Source organism: Oryzias latipes, chromosome 4 (genome assembly GCF_053564925.1).
Source record: "Oryzias latipes strain Hd-rR chromosome 4, Olatipes_Hd-rR_3.1".
Lineage (NCBI taxonomy): Eukaryota > Metazoa > Chordata > Actinopteri > Beloniformes > Adrianichthyidae > Oryzias > Oryzias latipes.
This window is the reverse complement of record NC_136240.1, coordinates 8409363-8432505: the sequence shown is the minus strand read 5'-3', so window position 1 is coordinate 8432505 and position 23143 is coordinate 8409363. Positions and strand designations below refer to the sequence as shown.

Sequence of the window (23143 nt, the reverse complement as noted above, 5' to 3'; positions counted from 1 at the left end):
CTAAATCATGTTGGTGGAGAAGCTAACCTTCAACCTGGACAGTGAGGAGCTCATGATCTTCAGAGGCATCCTGCTGTCTGTAAATGAGAGGCACAGAAACGAAAGCAGAGATCTGCATGTTTGAGGAGCTGCAGGTAAACCGTCCTCCCATGTGCAGCGGAGGGCTTCCAGAAGATTCAGACGTTGCCTGCTGACACACAGGCAGCTGATGTCCCCCTCAGGGGTCAGCATGTCAATACAAAGTTGGAAGGACTGTCCCTGAGAGCAGAGGATTCTGAGCTCAGCTCGGGGAAGGAAAAGCAGCCTGAGGCGCCATCTAGAGCCAACAGACTGAAGCTGCAACTGGGATCCCTGAGGAGAGTCTACCCAACCACTGGATCTGCTTCAGACACTTGGTCCGTGTTCAGGTCTTGATGGAACATCCCCGTCATGTGTGATCAAGTTAAAACATTCTTTCTCAGAGTGGGACAGCAGACCGGCTCGGTGGATCAGAGAAGGGGAAGTTTCACTTCCTACGATGCTCACAAAAGTCCCCAAAAATAAACTAAAGATAAACTCTGATCTCCACACGCCATCTTGATAAAAACTTCTGACATCAAGGAAAAGGTGCATTTTCTTCAACCTTTAACTTATGTAAAAAGGAAAATTCTCCCTGGAGATTTAGGTCAGCTTCAGCTCATATTAATTTTGAGATGTAGATTGTTAGAAGTTACTGAAAACCTCTGAGGTGATCTCGCAACTTTTGGTTAGAAAATAAGCCTATAAAGTTATGGTTGGATGGCTTTGTTCAAACAACGTAGACAGACCAAGGATTAACAGCAGTTGGAAAGTTAGGAAACAAACCTTAAGAGAAAAAGACTAAATTCAACGGCCATATTTATCAGATGCATACTTACGAAGAGTTATGGTTGCCGTGGACTATGACCTTCCAACAAGCTAACCACACATCACCGTGAGCAACCATCGACCCCGTGCACCAGGACTCATTGCAACCCTACTGTTGCTGTAGCAACACCAACACCATCCCAGCTGAAGTTCTAAAAAGTTTGAACAACTGATGTCACAGGCTTACAAAAGAGTGAGAGAAGCTGCCATGGTCACATGACCCTGGGATGTGCATGGGGGGCACAAACTGTCCAGATGTGCTGCCCCCACGCGTTGGCTCTGGTTGGCTGTCCAGAAGAAGCTCCATGAGCCTCTCTTTGCTTTGTGTGGAGGGGCAGCCGTCTCCCTAACAGTCACAATGACGATCAGAATTTGAAAATGGTCTCTAAACTAAGCGAATCTGCCTAATGTTTGTTTTTTGCAGGCGCCGAAACCCTGGGATGTTTGCTCCTCTCTGTCGCCGGTCTGTGCCGGAGCGGTCAGCAGCAGTGCAGATTTCCTGTGTTTTTGTGTGGCTATGCTCCACGATGGAGCGAGGCGTTGCAAAACAGGAAGAGGCTCGGGCCCTCGCTACAGATGCAACCAGCCGGCCAATCGGACGTGAGCAGAAACTCAAAAAACTCCAAATGGACGTCGCCATGGAGACGCGGTGATGTTGGCGGTTTGGGCTAAAATAATTCCTGTTGGAGCACAAAGTGTGGTGTTTGTGTGTGCATGATGGGGGATGGGTTCTCCACCTGCTCCCACTGAGCTTCTGCCAGGCTGGAGATCAGCCAACAGCACCGGGCCTGAAACCAAGCCTCCACCAGGCTCACGAGGAGGAGGAGGAGAACAGGAGAGAGGCAAAGCAGAGCAACGACAAGGGAGAGGAAGGTCAGAGAACCAGGGAAGAAAGAACGAATGGCAAAAAAAAATAATTAAAAAAAGGACAGAAATATTTTGTTTTTCTTGGGATGAGCTCAGTTTAATTCCTCGTTTCTTCACGTTTGGACTCAGAAGCTCTCCTCTCCGCACGCCATCGTGTCGCGTACGTGCCAAACAAATTTAGATGTTCTCAAAATAAAAACACAAGAACTGCAGAAGAGGCAGGAAGACAAGGATGAGATGAGTCGGCGTTTGATTCTCGGCCATTCTACCATCTGTCTTCTGCGCTCTCTGAGGAGGCAAAATGCTCTAAAGAGCTAAAATACAAAATCCTGGAAAAAATGAGCCAGAATATCCATCCTGAAGAAGTGATTACCGGAAAAGGGGGGAGGAAAAATAGAGGGAGGAGGAGTAAACAGGAGAAACCCAAAAAAACAGGAGACTGTATTCTGCATTTCTGATTTGATCAAATATATATTTAGTTGTGAAATTTCCATTCAAAACTATGTTTTTAGGGTGTGAAAAACGGATTTTAGACGGCAAAAATGTAAAAACTGGTTAAAAAAAGTTTAGAAAATCTGGTCAGCAGGAAAGGATTTTATATCCTCAACATACAGTTTCAGTAAGGGGATAAAGTTGGAGAAAGTCTGCTTAGATTTTCAGATATATGATGTCATTGTCAACATTTTTAAGACTTTAAACAAATATGTTTAGAGGGTCAAATGAGAAGAAAAGACCCTTGAATATTTTCTGCACATGTAATTCAACATGAAAGTATTTTGAGAAGTCATGAGACTAAATGGTCCCTAAACCTTTTCAAATTCAAGTTTGATCTATTTTCAAAGAGTCCCCAGTGGTCTTTTAAGAATGATTGTGCCATTTTTAGACAAAATCAAAAAAACCTGTCATTTTCTAGGACATATTCTGTAAGCTGCCCCCACTTCCCGTCACTCATCTGTTTAAGTGATTTCCCACTAGCTTACAGCCCCTCACACCCTCAACCTTACAATATCGATGCAACAAAAATGGTGATCAGTTTCAGAGCTCTCCAGCCGTACAGTTTAGATCCAGATTCTAGCTCAGATGAGGAAAAAAAAATGTACATGGTTTTATTTGTCTGCAGGTGGATGCATCAGAACGGACCGGCGCAGGAAGACTGTGGCCCACCCCGCGTATTTTCCACGTCACAAATACAATCTTTTTCCAACTGCATTTTTTCGTCTGCTCCTGTTTCACAACTATTTGAATAATGAAACACTCAGAAATGCAGTTTGGAGCTTCATTTTCTTTATATATGTCCTCCATCATGAGAAAAATGCCACAAGAACATGTTAGAAACACTATTTTCATTGGAGTGGGTCTTTAAAGCTCAGATATTTTGTTTAGTGATCTCATGTTAAGGCAAGGGTGAGCACTATAGTGACAGCAGCCTCAGCTGTACCAGCAAATTCATCCTGAGAACAGACTCAAAGATGCTAGAGAGGTATACAACCCAGACGCGTCCTTGTTGGACCTACAGAAGGCTCTGGCTACTGTTGGTTTTAAAGCAAATGCCTCTACACTCAGAAAGAGACTCTTGTTCAACTGGCATGGGAGGTATGGCGAGGAAACTGTTACCTCCAGGAGCAATCAGAGACTGTTCACAAAGCCTGTTTCTTCTTGGACAAATGAGTCCAAAACTGAATTTTTAGGAAAACCAGAGCAGAGGACATGGTTGATGTAAACTAAAGGCAGCATTCCAGGAAAAGACCCACTGCAAAGTGATGTGGTGGTTAGCGCTCTTGTCTCACTGCAGGGTTCAAATCCCGGCTGGGATCTTTCTGTGTGAAGCTTGCATGTTGTCTTTGAGTGTGCACGGGTTTTCTACAGGCACTCCGGCCTCCTGCCACAGTCCAAAAATACGCTTCATAGGTTCATTTGTGACTCTAAATTGATCCTAGGTGTGATTGCCTGCTGTTGTTTGTCTCTGTGTGGCACCCCCTCCAGGGTGCAGCCAAACAGTGGCGGGGATGGGTTCCACCAACCCCAGGACCCCAAAAAGGATTAGGAAAATGGATTGATGGATGGAACCTAATACCAAGAGTAAGGCACAGAGGCGGAAGTATAATGGTTTGGAGCTGCTTTGCTGCAGCAGGACCTGGCCAGCTCACATTATATCTAGTGTTTTAGAGGGTAGCAAGAAACATGTGAGACTAGGGTTGCACGATATGAGGAAAACTCGTGATATCGATAGTGATCGATAGTGATCGATAGTGCGATGACGATATAACTTTTGATACATAAATAAATAGCAAAAAAAACCCAAAAACATTTCCATTTCACTGCAAAAGTTGAATTTAAATAAGAGTCAAAATACCTTAAATTATTCTCCAAACGACCCTCGTCTAATTAGGAGGGACACATCTAACATAAAAGCTCCATCCGATTGGTCAACAACGTGAAGAGCTCTTTCTGATTGGTCAAATGCATAAAGGGATTATTATACTAAGATTGTTTTAGCACTCTTAAGGTTAACCATTTATCACGATTTTCGATGACTTTTGCGATATGTATATTGCACAGCTTGAAATTGCGATAACGATACATTTGCGATTTATTGTGCAGGCCTATGTGAGACCATCTGACAGAAAGTTGAAGCTGAAGCCCATCTGTACCATAAAACATGATAGTGATCCAAAACACAACAGTAAAGAAACGGACTCAACACTAAGAAGTGGAGCCCAAATCTTGATCATATTCACGTCAAGTGGGGTGACACAGACTGTACATGAAAACCCCTCAAACATCTCACAGAAGAAAGGATTTTTCATTGAGGGGTGGGATGTCAGAGTCTGATAGATGGACAAAACAAGGGGGGGGGGGGGGGGTGACTAGCTAACAGTGGGTAGAGATGTTTTCCTCATTTTGTTGAAGCACATTTACAGAAGCCCCTTCAACCGTCTTTTCATCCGTTTTTAATTGTTAAGTTGTGTCACATTTTCTTTCAGCATCGATAACAATGTGATTGATATGCATCGATAGTGAAATGATACATAGACTTTCATGGGTTTTCAGGAGCAACACCATTCTGCTCCTCCTGAAATCATGAAGCCATTTCTTCAGGACAGAAACTCACCATTTGTGTTGCTGTGTGTGTGTGTGTGTGTGCTGCCACCACAGAAGAAGAGGAGGATGAAACAGGAAGGTGGTTGTGAAGGTGGCAGCGGGAACAGATGGCCTGGCAGAGCATGGGGAGAGGCCGGAACCGCCCCCCACCCCCCACCCCCACCCCACCCTCTGACCGACTTCCATTGATGTACCAGTGAGTGTTTGTGCGTACAGCATGTGTTACCGCCACACATCTTCGCACAACATTCCTGGAAGCAGAAACATGTTCAGGGCACAGATCCAGGCTCCTTCAGTCGCACAAAAACACAACACAAAAACACTGACATGCTCTGTCCTCACTGTCATGCAGTTCTCCAGGATAAACACCAGAGTGTAGACGTTTGTTTGTTATGTTCCTCTGCTCTCACTCAGCTCCATTTTTGGTTCTTCAACTTCTTCATCTCTTGATGAAGAACGAGAGTGTTTCTGTTATCTGTCAGAGACACAAGTCCTGATCTTCCCCAGAGACCTTCAAACAGTCAGACGTTTGGAAGTCCTCCTGGACAACCAGCAACAAAAACATCACTTCCCAGCATACATTTCTGTCCATCATCAGAAGGTCATTTTCTTTCTGACTCTTGACGTCTCTGTGATTCCTGCAGTGGTCTTCCAACAGAACGAAGAGAATCAAGCTTCTGCGGATGAAATATCAACTTCCACGTCTGCAACACAGCAGCCGTTTTTTCTTCTACAGGTCCAACTTAAAACCACAAACAGAAAATCCTCATTCACCTGTTGACATCTCTCATCTGAGAGCTTTTTTCTATCAAAGCTGAACCCAGGATGATGGGTGTCTCATCTGAAGATCTCTTTGCATGAATGGACTTCCAGATGGATCCATCTGTGTAGCACACTGGGACGAAGACGATGCCAGCTACTCTCTTCATGTTTCTCCCATCTTTGTTTTCCAGCTTTTGTGAACTCCTCACTTCGTTATTTTTGATTTCGGGAATATTTTGATTTAACGCTCAGTAGATTGAGTTGCTCCAACATTCCAAAGTACATGGAACGTTTCTGGATGAAATTCTGACCAACACTTTGGAATTTGTCTTGAGCTCCAAATGAGGGAAGTACTCACACGCCACGAAAACTTCATCCAAGTTGTTTCAGATGCCATATTTGGAAAAGGAAGAATCCTTTTCTGCCGACCTGGAAGTATCTCCTCTGAAAAGGAAGGAAGTCCAGCGCTTCCAGTTTTCATCTTCTTCGATATTTTAAACACAAATATAAGTTGGACGCACTTCTGACGTATGGGTGATGCAGTCGTACGATGCCCTCATGGCTCACTCCAGTGGCTCCTTACTGACCCTACGTGATACGTACAGTAAGCGCCCTAGGATGCACTCACAAACTGTGAGACTAATGTAACCTGCCCACTTATGTGAGCAGCACTAATGGGATCCTTGCTCAGTGCACAGGATTTGGAGAGGGTAAGAAAAATGAAAGATCCATCAAACGCACCTGCGTCTCACCGACTTCACCCTTACATATCCCTTGGGTTTAGTAAAGGTGTTTTCTATGACCTGTCTCTCATAGCGTGCTGCTCGCTGAGCAGTTTACCACCTTTTGTGGCGGCCACCTGTGTTCCCAGTAAACGTTTCACCCTATTTTTGCCAGTGGACAGCCCGTATCCACCCACAAGGGCAGTTGTGACTTAAACCTGAGTCACATGCACCCGTTAAATGGGTGGATCAGCATGGGTGCTGCAGGTTTTTGGGTTGTCCGAGCCCATGGAAGGTTGTGCTTCCTAAAGGGAGTGCAGGTTTCCCTTGAGACTCCTACGGCCATCTGAAGGGGCCTCATGAAAATAGAATGCCCTATTGTTGGAGTACAGGGTGAAGTATTTGTAAGGATAAAGACGTGCGGGGGATGCTGTCATACGGTACCCGTCTGCCACAGTTGTTAATAAGGTGCACATACTGGCTCCTTACTGACTGTGCGCAAATAATGCACGGATCACGCGGTGTACACGTAATCCATTAAGAGCCCGTAGGATGCCGGCAGGGAGCCCACACATTGTCTAATTTCCTCATTTCTAACTGTCAAGTGTAATGAACATGTCCTTCTCATGTGAACAGCACTTATGGGACCCTTGCGCAGTGCAGAGTTTGACGGGGTTGAAAAAATGACAAATCCATCCGACACGTCAGCGTCTTACCAATTTTATTTTACTTTACCAACCAACAATTGCCCCTTGTTGGTTGGCCGTGACTTCTTCTGGATTCTCTCCTCCGTCTGAGAGTTACAGCTGCCTGCAATCACTCATTGGGTTCACTACTTTAGGAGGAGTCTTTTTGGGGGTTTTGTGTACTCCATGATTTTTTAGTTGTGTTTGTTCTGAACTTGTGGTTCATTGAATCCTTTGCTGTTTCAAGGAGCTGAGTGGAGTCTTTCCATCTTCTGGGTCCACTCCGTCGGCCAAACCCAAACAACGTGTTGCGTGTTGTAGAAGAGTTTGCTGTGACCCGTCGCAGCACGCCCGTAGAGAGAAATGCATGAACATTTTCTCTCTATGGGCTCACAGAGCTGTCTCCGACCTCGATATTTCCAGCGGGTCACCCGTACATGTTTGCCCATTTTTCACAAGCAGACAGCCACTTGCTACTAAGGATAATTGGGACTAAACTTTAGGGTCTTATCTAAAACTTCAAACAGATCATCTGCTATCTAGCTGGATAGTTTGAAGTGTGGAAACTTGGCATGTAGAGATTGATGTGCACTTTCCAGTTTTTTTTTATATAAAGATGAAGCTCCAGACTCAAAAAATCGTCTTAGATCGCTCAACCACCAATGCACGTTTAACTCTCTTTTCCTAAAGATCAAGGTCTCCACAGTAAGAAAACCAGACGGCAGCAGAACCATGTGAAGGTGCAGCGAACGCAGCGCCGTCTGCACCCCAACAGAGACGGGGGCCGGGGCAAGAGAGTGCGGACGCTGGGGGAGGACGAGACGAGGCGGTGTTCAAAAAAACGCAAAAAATCCTCCATCTCTGCTCACCCCAGGCCTCCCCCAGAGAGGGCGTGCGTGAGAGTGTGTGTGTGTGTGTGTGTGTGTGTGCGTTTGTTTTATGGATCCAGCTGAGCAGAAACTCTCACATTATACAAGCTAACCAAAATATCTGAGCGCTGAAGGGAAAGCAGCAAGGGGTCAGAGGTCGACCTCCTCAGATTCTTCGTCTCTTCTTTTCTCTGTCTTACATTTGTAAAACACACACACACACAAACACACAGCCTCCCTCGGCAGCGCAGAGCCCACGCACACACCGGGTTTCACCAGGACCAATGCGATTGGGCTCCAAAACGGGAAGGAAAAAAAATCAAGAAGCTGCAGCGCAGCTCTGAGGAGGAAGGAAGCCTGCAGGCGAGATGATGGGGAGCAGGCTGTCAGCAGGCCGGGCATATGCCAGATCCTCCACCCCCACCTCCAAAATATCCCAACACAACAAATAGGAGAAAGCTCCCCTCTGCCCCCCAATCTCCTTTCTGCCAAAAAAACAGTCGGCAAAGCCAGAAAAAAAACAATTTGGACACAAATGTTTGTTTTAGTTCCATTTGTTCACATGAAAATGTGAAGCCTATTTGGCCAAAGGAGAGAAAATCAAATGTCCCAAAACAAACATCTCTAAATATTTACCCCTTTTTCAGCACAATGAAGACATAAAAGACCTTCTTTTGCATCCAAATCTGTCTTTAGAAGTGTTTTTTTTACTTAAAGTAATTCATTCCAAAGCAAAGTTTCAACTAAATAAAACAAAACCAAATTCAGCGGCAGGTGCTTGCTGTGGATGACCTTTAACCCCCAGACCTTTACGGCTGAACCTTCACCTGAGTTTCTTCAAGTTTGGGCCTAATCCTCCACAGCTGAACCCTCACATGTTAACATTTCACACTTAAACCTAACACTGCATGGAAGTCATGTCAGAAGATGGTTCTCACTTTCTTTTTGAAAATCTGCCTTAGGTTTTTTTCACGTCTAACGACCGAACTACGCCTTTATTCTACGACTTCCTCTGACAGACTTTACAGTTTGAGACGATGGCTGAAGTCTCAGGACAGGCCCGATAAGCAGAACAGCAATGTTTGTTCAGCCACTGTAGTGCCCTTGAGCAAGATTCTCCCCCCCAGCAGGTCACTTCTGTTGAAGAAGTAGGCGGGTCCCAGCAGCAAAGGGGGATTCTGTGTGAAAAGGTTAATATAGCAGCACCATTGCAGAGGTGCAGCCCCCACCTGGAGTCTGCTCTAGAGAGTTACTGGGAATCCGATTTTTCCTCAACTGCTTCTGGGTTCCTCCTGAATTCCCCTATAGGCCTTTGTCAAGAAAAGACATACCGGTACCTGCTTTAGCTCCTCCTGCTGCTCAAAGGGGGCACCCTGCTCCACCTCCAGCATCAGTGACCAGCCCACTCCTGACCCCCACCAGCTCAAATCTAACAGCGCGTGAAAAACAAGCAAATCAGATCTTCAGTCCGGCAGTCTTTGTGTTCACCTCAGAGAAGCTCCAGTTGGCTGTGAGAGCACACCTGACCAACAGAACCGGCCAATCACGGATCAGCTCATCCACTCGTGTGACAAACAGCAGCTGGATTCAGCTTGTTGTGTTTGTGATGGAGGGGATTCACCTGAGCAAGACGACAGCGGCACACACAAAGACGTGCGTGCACACGATCACATGTGCACACACACGGCAAACTCAATACTAAAACGGTAGCAGATCTGCCACCTGTTCACACACACCACTGGACACACACACACACGCACAACAGTAGCCAATGAACTGACTTTGTTTAAAGACATATAGGGCCACCTCCCTTGGACAAAAAGTCTCAAATTGGGTCAAAGATGACATAAAATATATGAAAGCAAAGGTCACTTGACCAGATTAAAGCCTTTCAAATCTCCAGCAGGCCCTCGGGAGCCTAACCTAGTGCAATTTTGCATCATCTAGTTCATTCTGGTTAAATTAAACTCAAATCTAACTTACAGAAAGAAAAAAAAATTCTACACAAAACAGTAAAAAGTTTTTTTTTTTTTGTCTTGTCCCCGAACAGAACTGGGCAGAGCTGCTACATCCCGGCGCTCCTGTGGGCCTCAACAGCGGCGGCCCCATCTCCTGTGGTGTGACTAACGAGGAACGACAGCGCCAAGGCGGTGAAGATCGGCAGAAACTGGGCTCAGGGCCACCTTTGTGTGCCGCCTGCTATCTTCCCTAAACATGTGCCCGCAACCCCCCTCCCCCAGGGGGCCAAAGCTGCCCTTCATCTCCACTCTGGCTCCCCCTTTCAGACTTTCACACCCCTGTGGGGTTCGTGGGGGGGTGGGTCAACTCACTTCCAAGCACCTGCCAATCACAGCCAGTGAAAAATCATCTGGAGTCCACTCACAGAACAATGTCTCCCTCTGGTGGCCGCTTATTGCTACTGCAGCGACTCTGACATTACAGGAGGAGGAAGTTCTGAAACCCAGCAGGTTCCTCTGCCTTATGATGACGAGGAGAAACAAGAGCAGACGACAAGAAAATAATATGAGGATTGAAGCCAGATGGTACTGATCTGGCTCTGTGATGTCACAGAACCTCAAAGATCCAAACAAAAGTAGTTTAATCTTGTTTGTAATGAAATATTATTGTGTTTGCTTTTTTTTCGCATCTCGCAGAGTGATGAACTCAGTGGGAGGTTAGGATGATGAAGGATCCTGCAGAAGGAAGTGGGACACCATCACTCACAGGCCCCTCCCACCCCCACATGCAGAAAGCAGAGATGGATCTGTGCTTGGAATGATGCATGCACCTAAACCCCCTCCCTGGGGGTCGGGCTCGACTGGTTTGTCAGGTCTTAATCAGTCAGGGTGACGGTCTTCCTGCAGCCACACAGAACCTTCTGAACTTCTATCAGAACTATTTGGAAGACTAAAGCAGGTGAGTGTTTTCAAATGTCCCAACTCCTCATCAGCACTTAAACTCAACATGCGTGTATCAGTGGACACAGTCCTCATTTGTTCACACTGATTGACTGTCTGAGGGAAATATACGTTTTGTTTTCCACCTCACCAGAATCAACTGAGTCAGTAGATCCGTGTTCCTGAGCGAATGGGTCACAACCTCATTATGCGACATTTTAAGAACGCTAAAACCACCACAGCAGGAGTGGAAAGACAATCTGGATAGAACTCACTTTATTTTTCAAGGAGAGACTGTGAATGCTGTATGCTTTTACTCTGAAAGCCAACCAGGAAACGTAGCACCTGATGATGTTGCGATCAAATGATCATGTGACTTCACCTCAAATAAGCCTTCCAATAAACATTCTAGTTAAAAATAAAATAGTCTAATATTTGGGACAGTGGTCATGCTGAAGGTTATTTGTGAAAGTTGCTGACAGAGTACAAAGCGCCGCGTCATGACGTCATCATCTGCTGCCGGCTTCTCATTCAGAAAATGATGCATTTCACCTTTCGGCACATCCTGTCGGGGGGGCTGGTGCTTTGGCTCAGTTCTGATGCTGGATGCCCTTCCTGACAATGTTCAGAGAAAAAACGTATGTAATCACGTGTTGCAGGATTCTCAGATGCTAAGCGAGCCCACATCATCCCCTCTCCACCGCCGTGTTTCACAGCCAAACCATTCAAAGATGAGCAGCAGAGTAAAGGCAGATATCAGAGCTGCACCCTCATCACAGGATCCATCCACCTTCTGAACCCTTAAATCCCTTCTAGGGTCATGGGGTTGCTGGAGCCAACCCAGCTGCTCCTGAACAGGTCGCCAATCTGTTGCAGGGCCACAAAATCACCTATGAAGCATGGTTGTGGACTGCTGGGGGAAGGGAACCCGCACATGTACGAGGAGAGCGTGCAGGCTTTGAGCTGGAGGTCCCAGCTGGGATTTGAGCCAGGGCCTTCTCACTGTGGGACGAGGGCGCTCACCGCTATGTGCAGCCCCACAGGAACAATTTCATTTCTCTAAAGCTCGAGGATTTTATGTCCAATAGATGGACGGCTCAGGTTTGCCATCTTTCACAAATGGACGGATGGACGAGACATGAAGGGAGTGCGATCATTAGAAGCTCTGCTCTAAACCACGCCCCCTTAAGCTTAACCCCGCCCTTTGACTTGCTGGTCAAAGCTTATGCAATTGTCAATAAGATTTGCTCTGTCTTTGTCTCTTCAACAAGTTCCAGTTTCACCTGGTTCCGGCCCGGTTCCACCTCCTGCTGTCAGAACATGACAGGAAGGGGAACAGTTACACAGCTGGAGGGCAGGTTCCCAGGACCCCCTGAGACCCGGGCCCCCGTCTCAGCTGTCAGAATTTCAGGGGAATCAGCTGTCATTTCCTGTCTGATGCACTCGCTCTGACAAGGGAATTTTTTTTTCCCAGCAGCCCCCGGGCCAGTTTCCGGGGTTAAAACGAGTTCCATCCAAACTTTTCCTTTAAACACTACCAGCTCTTGCACCCCCCCCCCCCCCCCTCCCACTGAGCCTGTAGAGACACACCTTCAGATGGAACTCCAGATGTTTGAGTGCCAACAACTGTGGGTCTCCTGACGTTCGTGAGGGGGGGGGGGTGGCGTCCCTCACGTGTCACTCAGCAGGTGGCACAGCGCTCGCCAGCATCTGCCTGGGAGTCACGTGACGGTTCGGGCGTCTGCAGAGCTGCAGCTGTTTTCTCACTATTTACAGGGCGGCGTGATGTGAGTGCCACCTTCTGGAAGAAGCCCCGCCTCTCCTTCAGCCTGACAATCGGCGGCCATGACAGATCAGCATCACTTCAGGTTGAAGCTTTTTTAACTTTTGGTCTTCTTTTTAATATGAAAAAGAAAAAAAGGCAGCTAAGGAGAAGCTAAATGCTGAACTTCCAGCATGTCACATAATCCACATTCTTCTAGCAGTCGAGCATTTTCCCGTTAGCCCACAATTTAGCTGTATTTAATGGTTATTTGGTCCAAAAGTATTCAATGATTTAACTCCTAAGTAGAAAAATACACTTTCATGTCACAGTTGTGCATCTGTTTTCAAATGATCTTTCTTCATTTTTTAAGCACTTTCGCATCTATGTGGCATTTCAAATTTTATTGAAAATAACAGGAAACAAAGTTTATTATTTAACTTTACCCACACATTGTTTTCAGCTGATTTGGAAGAGCTAAATAAACAGTTTTTTATCGTCCACGAGTCACCGTATATTTTTCTTTTGTTGTTAAAGTGTCATGTGGGGATTTTCTTTGGCCCCTTTTCCAGCATTTATGCATTTCTTAGTTTATTGTTTTGAATTTTTTGCATCGCACGGCTTTCTGTTTCGGATTTGTAATTTTACATTTTCTTTTTTTTTTTTAATGACAGTTAGCATTTATTACACATCTTCCTGCCGTTTTAGAACAGACAGTTTAGTGTTCGGAGCGTCCATAAAGTCCCACTCCTATCGTCTGCAGATCTACCGCCAAAGCGTTCCCAGTGCTCTTTCCATCATGTTTTTAAGCAAACTCTAAGAACCTGTCCATTTTCATTGAAGTGGGTCTTTAATTGGATCGCAGTTGACTTTGTCTGGTTTAATTCAAATCATGTTCTGCTCAACTAGGAAAAATGTTCCAGATTTCCTTGACTTCTTAGCTTCCAGCTCTGGTTTTGTTTTCCAAGTCAGCCAATAGGAAGACGTTTGTCCTGAAGGTCGGCGAGGAAGCTCACTGATCCAGAAGGCCAAAGCTGAAGAGCAACATGTGTGTGTGTTTTTTTGAGCTAGGATCCTCAGAGGAGCATTGGAAGTTTTGATTGGACATTTTCTCTGATGACTTTGAAGGCAGCAGGTGACTGAGATGACAAAAAAACACCTTTTCCTCCTGCAGCAGGAGACATTTCTGACTCTGTTTCCCTGCAGGTCCTTCAGGAAAAAGGCTTCCTTATCCGCTGTTATCCCAGGAACCCGGTGAGAGCTGTGGAAGTGATGCAGGAGGGAACAGATGGGCCGCATTAATCGTCCGTGTATGTTTAAGCAGAAAGGTATTTATTTGCGTGAGTGGCCGAGGGCTGGAATTAAACGGTGCAGGAGAGGGAAGAAGGAGGGCCGGCGAGAACTTCCCGCTTCGCAGATCTCATTGAAAAAGCGACGTTTTCACGAGATCACAGCGATCAGGTTGCAAAGCAGAAAGCTTTCAGGGAAATCTAAATAAATGGGAGTGAAACGGAGATCTGCATGAAGGAGAGGAGCTCCGTGTTTACAGCCTCTTTGGAGACCTGAAACGGACCTCCGCATAAATAAATACCACTGCTACAGGAAGTTCAGCCTCTTCGCCTCAGGCCCCGCTTGGTTTTATTAGCTGCAGTCCTGCAGAGATAGCAAACAATAAGACCTGCTACCCTTCCTCCTCCTCCTCCTCTTCCTCCGCCTCAGCTGCTTTCCAAAAGGAGTGATCCTACATGAAACCCCCCCTGAGAACAGAACCGATGTTGGACAGAACGGCTGAGTTCAGCGGGTCGGGCTCAGAGGCACATCCGCAGCGTTTCAACCCAAAGTCGCCGCTTCTGTCGGCTTTGATTCAGATTTAAGTGAAATATTGATTAACAGTGTGACCCTGAATGCATCGTAGAGAGCTGTTTCCCAGCTCAGGATTTTAAGCATCACTAAATAAAATGAATGGAAACCAGGTGTTTCTGCAGCTCTTCTGAACCTTTCTGATGTTTTTTTTATTAATCAGAGGACTTTGGAGTTAAAAGAAATGTTCAAACATGCAGTTCAGCACATTATTCAGCTGCTTTACGCAGATTTCTTACAGTAACTTTTACATTTGGTGGAAAAACCAGCTTTTTTCCAGCTGTTTTGCACATTTTGCAGGAAAGCATCATACATCAAAAACTGTTTCAAACATTTCAAACCTTGATTTTAGCCATTGACGGCATTCTGGCAGGTTTGAAGCTGGTAGAATTTCTCTTTGCTCTAAAACTTTCCATGCTTTAGAATGTATTTTGTCTTATTAAGAGCTAGGATTTCCACATAAGGAAATGAGTATTAAAATAAGCTCCATACTCCTGACAATAGAAAAACGTGATTGAAATGTCCATATATCACCTAAATGTTTTTTAGTAAACGAACATGGAGAAGTCCCATTAAATCTCTCCGTGTTTAACATTGAACACTGTTGTTTTGAAGACCAGGAGGATTTATTAAGATTGTTTTTTCTCATTTTGTTGTCATTTGTCTAAAAGGAGTCGTTTCCATGCGTTAAACTGCTTTTTTGTCTCAAGAATCAAAATGAAATAGAATTAGGTACATAAAACCATTTGCTAAGAACTAGCAAACAAGTACTTATCAGTGGGCTGAATGACATTCAATTTGAGGTCATTCCATCCAACAGTTAGCTCTTTTAAGGTATCTTTCCCTCTTGGAATGTTTTTGTGGGTTTTTCATATGATTTCATGTCAAATAAAAAAGACTCGCTGCATGAACAGATCGGATCATCTGACCACTTTCTAGTGATTCTCTTCTTAAGACCAGTACTTTCTTTTATTGTAAGGCTATGTCTCATGAAAGAGTACTGTAAGACATAGCCTCAGTGTCCTTGTGAGAGAGTGTCTGCCCTGTGACTGGAAGGTCGTGAGTTCAATTCCAGGCCACAAATGTGGAGAACAAATGTCACACCCCTACTTTAGGTGCAATACTGCTCATGGGTGTTAACGTCTTACAGGATAGCTAGCTACAAATGCTAGCTTAGTTGCTACACATGTCTTTTTTCAGCAAAAGTTTACCTCCTTCGTCTGATGGAGTACGTAGCAGTTCATTTATTCATTCTGCTGCTTTTTACTGCTATCATTTGTAAACATTATTTATGACGCTTTTATACAATTTATACAAACAGGAAGATCTACCACACGTCCACGCACGCTGGGCTGCTACTACATCACATCATCAATTAGGCCTTCACTTTCAACCAATGGCTAAATAGCGCGCCTTTTCCAGCCAATCATACTGTCACCTTTAAATATATGAATACTTTTTTTTTGGAAGCACCATCAGTGTTTAGGCTGTCAAGGTTTATACATCTATGGTCTCAACAGCCGGCACAGACTTTCAGCAACCCTGTGAGCCCAAGAGTTTTAGCGGGTAACAATGACGGCTGGAAGAGAAGAAAATGGACAGTCTTAGTTCATACCAAGCATGCACGAATTGATCAGCCCGAGCCAAACCCTCACAGATTAAAGACATTACATGCACTGTTTTCTGTAACACATATAAATCCTAATATCTCTCTTTGGTCTGCATTATTTTGCTTATTTTCCGCCGTTTTCCACTTCTTTCGATCAGTGAATTAGATTTTTGTGTCACATCCACAGCACCGTTCAACCCCATTCAGGTACTTTCTTTCAGGATTTTCAGATCATTTGGGTTATGTGTTTGTTTTTTAGCAAAACTAATGAATCATGATGACTTTTTTTTAAAGTCAAAGACTTTGAAAGCTTCTTTTGTGCCTTTTACTTGTAATTCCATCATGGAAGCTTTTGTTAACATAAATTATTCCTTTGACTTTTAAAATCATTCATTATTCTGTTGACTCTGTTTGATTATTTACAAAACAACAGCTGAACGTGGGTGTAAGGTCAATTTTTCAAGGATCCAGAAGAATGGGAGCGCCCCCTAGTGTTGGTGATTGTGTCAGGGTCAGTGAGAGTTTACGGTACCAAACAGAACCTGAGCTTCACGACAGATTCTGGACAGAAAATGTTGTTTTGATGGTCATTCACCAGCAGAGCTTCTCACTGCTCACATTCTTGAATAATTGAGGCCGCAGCCGGAGGAGGAGGCTCGGCGCGGAGGCGGCAGGTGGACAGGTGTGCTGGGGGAGGAGGCGGGGGCGCAGAACAACAGCTTGCTCTCAGCGGGGGTCCCGGGAAGAAGCAGGCCGGCACGTATCCATTGCACTGCTCTCACAGCGTCCACCTGACACCGGCTCAGAGCGCGAGGAAGAGGAGGGAGTGCTGGAGGTCCACAGAGCAAAAGGCTCACAGACGGAGAACCGGGCCCAACGCTGATCTGTGTTTCTGTTGATGTCAGAGAATCCAAAGAGCTGGTGTGTGGTCCGGTGACATCACAGTAGAGGCTGTATGAGGTAAGTGGAAGTTCAGAACCACACGGCAGCCCTGTGGGGACCGACCGTCTCAGGCTACCGAAGGTTCTGTTCTGGACCCGGATCGTAGCAACGCAAATGGGCAAAACCAGGATGAGAGGCAACCAGGACCCGGGCCGTTAAGTTCTGGAGATGAACCCAGACCCACCTGAGTCAGAGACTTCAGAGGAGCTCTGATCTTTGACCTCCTTCAGAATAAAAGCATGTTCACGAGGTGCTGTGAAGAACACCAGGGTCATGTTGGGGTTCAGGCAGTAACCCCCCCACCACCACCACCACCACCCCCCCACCACTCCCACACAACCTACAGTAGTTTATTATGAGAGCCAGCCGCATGTGATTGTGGGAGGGGGAGGGGGGCTGCCATCAGCCTCTCCAAGGTGACCCCGCCAAAGCTGGCATCACATCTGTGGGCAGTAAGAACGGCCATCAGGCAGTTGCCCGGCGGGGGGGAGGGGGCTCCGTTTACATATTGTATCTCAGATGGACCGGATGCTCTTCAGAACCGGACCTCTGCTTTGGTTCTGTTGGTTCTTCTGATTTTAGGTCCACTGACCCCGGCAGCTGTGCCCCAGAGGTCATGTCCCCCCCCGGTAGAAGGTGTCAGAGGGCGCCTGACAGGACAGATGTAAGTGATGATGTCGTGCACGGTCACGGGCGCGCTCTGCATCATGTTAATGACGGAGGGAGGGGCCTGACAGGAGGCTGTGAGGTCACGGCTGACCGCCGTCTGAGCACGTGGAAGTGCCACCATCCGCTCTGAACCACATCTGTGTCATCTGACGAGCTGCAGGGCGTTTTGGAGGTTCTGGGTGAGCCGGTTCTGGTTCCCACAGACACGGGCAGCAGAGCTCAGAGCTGCGGGATGATCTGACATCTGGCAGCGATCTTTAATCCCAGCTCTGTCAGATAAGTAGCTGTCTTGTGTTCATTCACCTCCATTTCTCTAATTGTTTAATCTCTCTGATTGCTATTAAAGCATTAACGGGTTAAACGGGCCGCAGGCCGGGTCGCGGCGGCGCTCGTGGTGCGAGACTGCAGCCTGCCCGGCTGCCTTCTGATGTGATTAAAGAGACATTTCACAGCGTTCACAGCTGGAAAGCTGCAGCTTAAGGAGAAAATGATTAAAAGTGGAGCTGTCGCTCTGAGCCCCACAGCTGTGCACTCGGTGAGGTCCGAATTGGACCCGGGAGATCAGAACCAGAGTTTTGAGGGCTCACAAACCTGCCCACTTCTGCTTTCCCTTCTGCTGCTGCACCATGTCGACAAACACCCAGAAAACTTAAAAAAGCACACACAAAATGCTTAAATTCAGCGATCTATCCTCATATAACGTTGCTAGGCAACCATGTTTCCTAACAGTGTCCTCAGAGTCCCAAAAAACTGCATCAGGACTCAAGTTAAAGAAGCACCTTAGTGAAAAGAAGTTTTGTGTCCTTAAACTGGTCCAAAGGAGGGACAGCTGCTGGTCACCGTTTACCTCAGCAAGATGGCGTCTGACTGACAGCCTGAATTCTGATCTGAGGTCAGTCTGAGGGCCTGATCATGACCTCTCCCTCCCTGGCAAGGACCTCCACAGGAGCTGGATCAGCGCCACACTCCTCCTTTGATGAAACGCTCAGGGATCTCCGCTGACAAACAACAGCAGATCCTTGGAGGAGACGGCTGGTTTCTGGCCCGGAAATGAGGAAGGCGATGATTTTCCAAAGACGCGTCAATTTCCAAACAGCCTGAAGACTGACACCTCGGCTGGCAACCAAACACTGCATGGCGGCCCACCAAAACCACACGTGCACACGCGGCACCGAGCACCAGATGGTGTTTCGGGGTTCTGGTTCAAAACGCTTCTGTCATGATCACAGAAAAAGTCAATCTACGAACCACACAAACACGGTTCGGGAAGTGGGTTGCCGTGGTAACGGCTGCTGGGGATCCTGGAGGATTCACCAGCTTGATAAAAACTCTCCTGCTGAACTTCATCCAAATGAAGTTACTTCTTAGTGGAGAAGCACCAGAACCAGAACGACCTGAACAGAACGGGATTCTAGGTCATCAGTTGCAGAACATTGTGGACCTGCTGGGATCAGTTGTGTTAAGCTGTAGCAACAAAAGATGATGATCGATGTCGACTTTTGTCACATCTTCAGATAATCTGCAGCTTCTTAGAGAAAGAACCGAGCGGGAACCAGCTCTGAAAAGGTCAACCCCACCCTTCAAAAGACTCTGGTGGAGATGTGACGAAGAAGATGTTCTCACCTCATCAACACAAACCAGGAACCACAACAACGCATCATCATCTTCATCACTGTACCACCTCCCAAAAACAAACGTACAGCAGCTGTGCTGGCCCTCAGCCACGTTCCTCCAGGGGGAAAGAGACAGAGACAAGGAAAGAAGGAACAACAGGAGGGAGAGGCAAGACAAGGAACGAGGAAGAGCAGGGAAAGAAGAAGCGCAGATGAAGAAGAGCGTCTGCAGGTAAGGTCAGCACAACTGAAACATTCAGCGTTGATGTAACGTCATTTGAAGAGAACAAACTCCCACCGTGGAGCACCAGGACCAGAACCCTAATCTGGTTCCATCAGATCCAATATGAGGCCAGAGCAGACCTCCCATCACCTGCTGAGTCATCAGAACGAAGGGCTCGGCCCAGAGTCCTGCAGACGCTTCAGGCTCGGCTTTGCTGGAAAAAGCGTAAGCGGATATTAGAACCCACAGCCTTAAAGAAACAAGGGATCTGGGCTCTGAGGAGGAGAACAAGAAATGAAGGAGGGAATATGAGCCTCTGAGGCAAAGGACAGGAACCGCCAAAGAGAAAAGAGGAGGAAGTCAAAACGCTCCAAAGGAAAAGCAGAATAAACACGACGCCCAAGACTATGAGGAAACAGAAACACAAGAAGGAAAGAAATGGTTCAAAAAGAAAAACTGATGAGGAGAAAGTTAAAGGTGTCACGATCGACAGCTTGAGACTCGCCGGGAGCTGAAAGACTCCACCATCCTTGAACTGTCCACGCCACGGGACGGGCGAGAGACAGCCAGGTCCAATGGACAGAGGAGAGAGAGAGAGGTGGATGAGCGAGCACACCGCATTCAGGAAGTTCAAGCAGACAAAGCTAATCCTCCAATTTCCTCCTCTCTAATCATCTCTGGCTGCTCAGGGCCGCCGCCAAATGAGAAACATCTCCTGTTCACACACACACATATGCACGCACACACACGTATGCACACACACACACGTATGCACGACCACACATACACACACACACGTATGCACGCACACATGCATGCATACACACATGCACGTATGGACGTACACATCCACATATGCACACACACGCGCAGATGCACGCACACACACAGGCATGTATGCACGCACACGTATGCACAAATACATGCACATATGCACGCACACATGCACACACAAACGTGCACGTATGCAAACACACATGCACACACACACGTATGCACGCACACACATGTACACACACGGTGGTGCAAACGGAACAACACACAGTATGTTCTTTAACTGCAGGAAAAAAGACGGTTCTTCAACACAACCAAATGATCCGTTCTGGACTTGGTCAGGATCCAGGACCAGAATGAAAACTTCTGCTAGTTCCGATTCTGTGTTTCAGCCAGGACCTTTGGCTCTTCATGAGATCCTCCTACTCCACACGCATGCTCAAAGCATTGTGGGGAAGCAGTAGCAGACCGCTGCAGACATGACAGTCTTCATTCCTGCCTCTGCAGACCCCCTAAACAGGACACCGTTCCTTCAGACGGTTTAGGGTGATCATTGACAGCAGAAAAAAAAAACTCCACTTCCCAGAGTCCCTATCTGCTTGATCTACTGATACCTGTCAGCTGATTCAGGATTCCCACAAGCCAGCCATGCTTGATAGGGCTCCTTCTTCAGCTTGATGATCCTTTCCCTGCTGAGATCCCCACTGGTTTCTGGACTGCTGCCCTGACACAGCTGACAGTCACAGCTCGGAACAGCTGCATTGACTTTGAAGGTTCTGTGAGCCAGAACCACCAGAGGAGACCCGTTCCCGATCCGGAGGTGCAAGGATGTAACCCTCTCATTTACAGGACTACACCTCAACACAGGAAGGCTGTGAGCAAAACCCCACCGACCCTTTCCCTCACACTATGGGCAACTCTAGAGGAAGAGTGTCCAGTCCCTCTCAAGGAGTCGGGTTCCAGAGCTGTCCTTAGGCGTTTGTGTGTGCGGTTGGTCGGCCCTGCAGCAGCTAAAATCCAAGCGATTCTAAGGAGAACAGTGGATAGTGATCCATCTGTCCAACAGCCCAACACTTTTCCAAACCCTAATTTACTAGGCTGCTGCAGCCCCCCCTGCTGGACAGTAGGGGGAAGCTCCAATGTTTTAAGGAGCAAGCTTTTCCAGGAGTTCTTGACTATAAAGAAGCTCGATCACGGATGTTTTTAAAACCTGTTTCTGTGGTTTTGTTAAATATTCCAGGAATATTCCATTTGTGTCGAGTCTTTTTTGTTGAATATTTGTAATAACGTTTTTTTTAATAAAAAAAATACAGATATCTCATCATTTTCCACAGAGGTTAGAAGCTGCATCCCCTCTGAAATACAAATCCTTCTCATGGCAACAACAAACTTGCTTTTCTCCATCCTTTTCTGTGACAAAAAACTTCTGTTAAAAAACATGTTTTTTTATTTTTAATATTAAGTTTTTCAGAACAGCTGAATTGCGTTTAGAGTGGTGTCCGTGTGATCTGAAGAAGCACTGCAGCTGAAAAGTCACAAACAAAATGAGAATTTTTTTTTCAATTTAAGTGAAAGATACAAACTAAATAAATCAAGATTTAAAAACAAAATGACATCTGCCTGAATGAGCACAGTTCTGTCCTCTTTGACCCCTGACCTCTGAGTGAAAACAGCCCAACCCAACACAAGCGGGTCTTGGATCTGCTCAGAGATGAAGCACCGACAGACAGCTGAAGGAATCTGAGGTGGACGGCACAGCAAAGACCTCAAATATTGCTAATAAACTGATTTCTATGCTTTATATAAAATATTACGACCATGACTAATTTAAATGCTTTAATAAAAAATGTTTAATTTTAAAACAGGCTGATAATCCTATTCTCCGGGTCCGTGCGTTCAAAAAAAAGTTCTGACGTGTTTAGAAAATGAAAATGACATTGACCCTTCACAAATGGATTTTTCGAATACTCGTATTGTCTCCACGATGACTCCAGCACGAGCTCAGCTAAACCCAGACTTTTACTACAGCTCCAGCTCCAACACGCGCGCGCACAAGAGTTTTGGACCAAACTGGATGAGAACCGCTGCGAGGATCCTGCGCTCATGCGCGTATGTGTATGCGCTAAGAAGAATCCGGAGCTCGCGCTCCTGTTCCAGGCGGAATAAAGCTGCCTTTGTTTCCCCCGCTGCGGTGCACGCGCCCACAGGTTTCGGCATCAGAACCGGACCCGGACACACAGTCCGGTGTCCCGGTCTGCCGCGCGTTTCTAATGAGCTGTTCCGTGAAGAAGCCCGCGCGGCAACTCTTTGATGTTCCGCCTCGTTTGGACCGGACCACAAAAGAACCACTGTGAAGTGGACCCTCTCCCCCAGCGCCCCTTCAGTGAGGGGGGTGTCAAAGGTCGGCTGGCCTTGCCGCGCGCGTCAAAGCGCTCGACGCGGTTTCGCGCGCTGGCCGCACCTTCTGCTGTCCCGGGACCCCGCGCGGAGTATCGCAGCGTGACCGAAAAAGGGGGGCACACCGGACCGACGGACCCTCTGCCGCTGCGTCCAGGTACACGCGCACAGAGTTGGACTTTTTACTTCAAAAACTTTTCCAGGGTGAAGGAAGGGAAGCCCCCCCGCGCCCCCGGGAGGCTGACGGAAACCCAAACTGTGCGCGCGTGGAGGAACACTCACCATCCACCAGGTCCGCGCTGAGATGTCGTAGCACAGCTGCCATTTGATGGATCCGTCCTTTCCTGCCATCTCGCCGCCCGCGAGCTTCATCTGCGGCGCGCGCGCAGATCAGACACTGGTGGAGAAAAGTTTCACACTGAGACGCCGCGCGCTCCACGCCACGCGGAATGATGGGAAAAAGCAAAAAAACTGACAATGAACCAATCTCCTGCGGAGCTCGTG

The 23143-nt window shown here is 46.8% G+C and overlaps 1 protein-coding gene and 1 long non-coding RNA gene across 4 annotated transcripts in view; one reads left to right on the top strand and one right to left on the bottom strand.

The window, feature by feature from the left end:
• nfia (nuclear factor I/A) overlaps positions 1-23036 on the bottom strand; it is a 123829-nt gene extending 100793 nt beyond the window's left edge. The window contains exon 1 of the mRNA XM_023954066.2: positions 22922-23036. Within this exon, the coding sequence (XP_023809834.1) occupies positions 22922-23011 (90 nt within the window). The 5' untranslated portion in view covers positions 23012-23036. The remainder of the gene's footprint in view (positions 1-22921) is intronic.
• Positions 178-14524, top strand: LOC105353887 (uncharacterized). Of its 3 annotated transcripts, none has more exons than XR_013655504.1 (7): positions 178-1758; positions 4912-5050; positions 9944-10436; positions 10548-10809; positions 12567-12658; positions 13624-13687; positions 13759-14524. It is a non-coding gene; the product is annotated as an uncharacterized LOC105353887 (long non-coding RNA). The 3 variants fall into 3 exon arrangements; XR_013655503.1 differs by having other exon boundaries at positions 180-1758; positions 4909-5050; XR_002873160.2 differs by lacking the exons at positions 178-1758; positions 4912-5050 and adding an exon at positions 5188-9546.
• Positions 23037-23143: the final 107 nt, after the last annotated feature.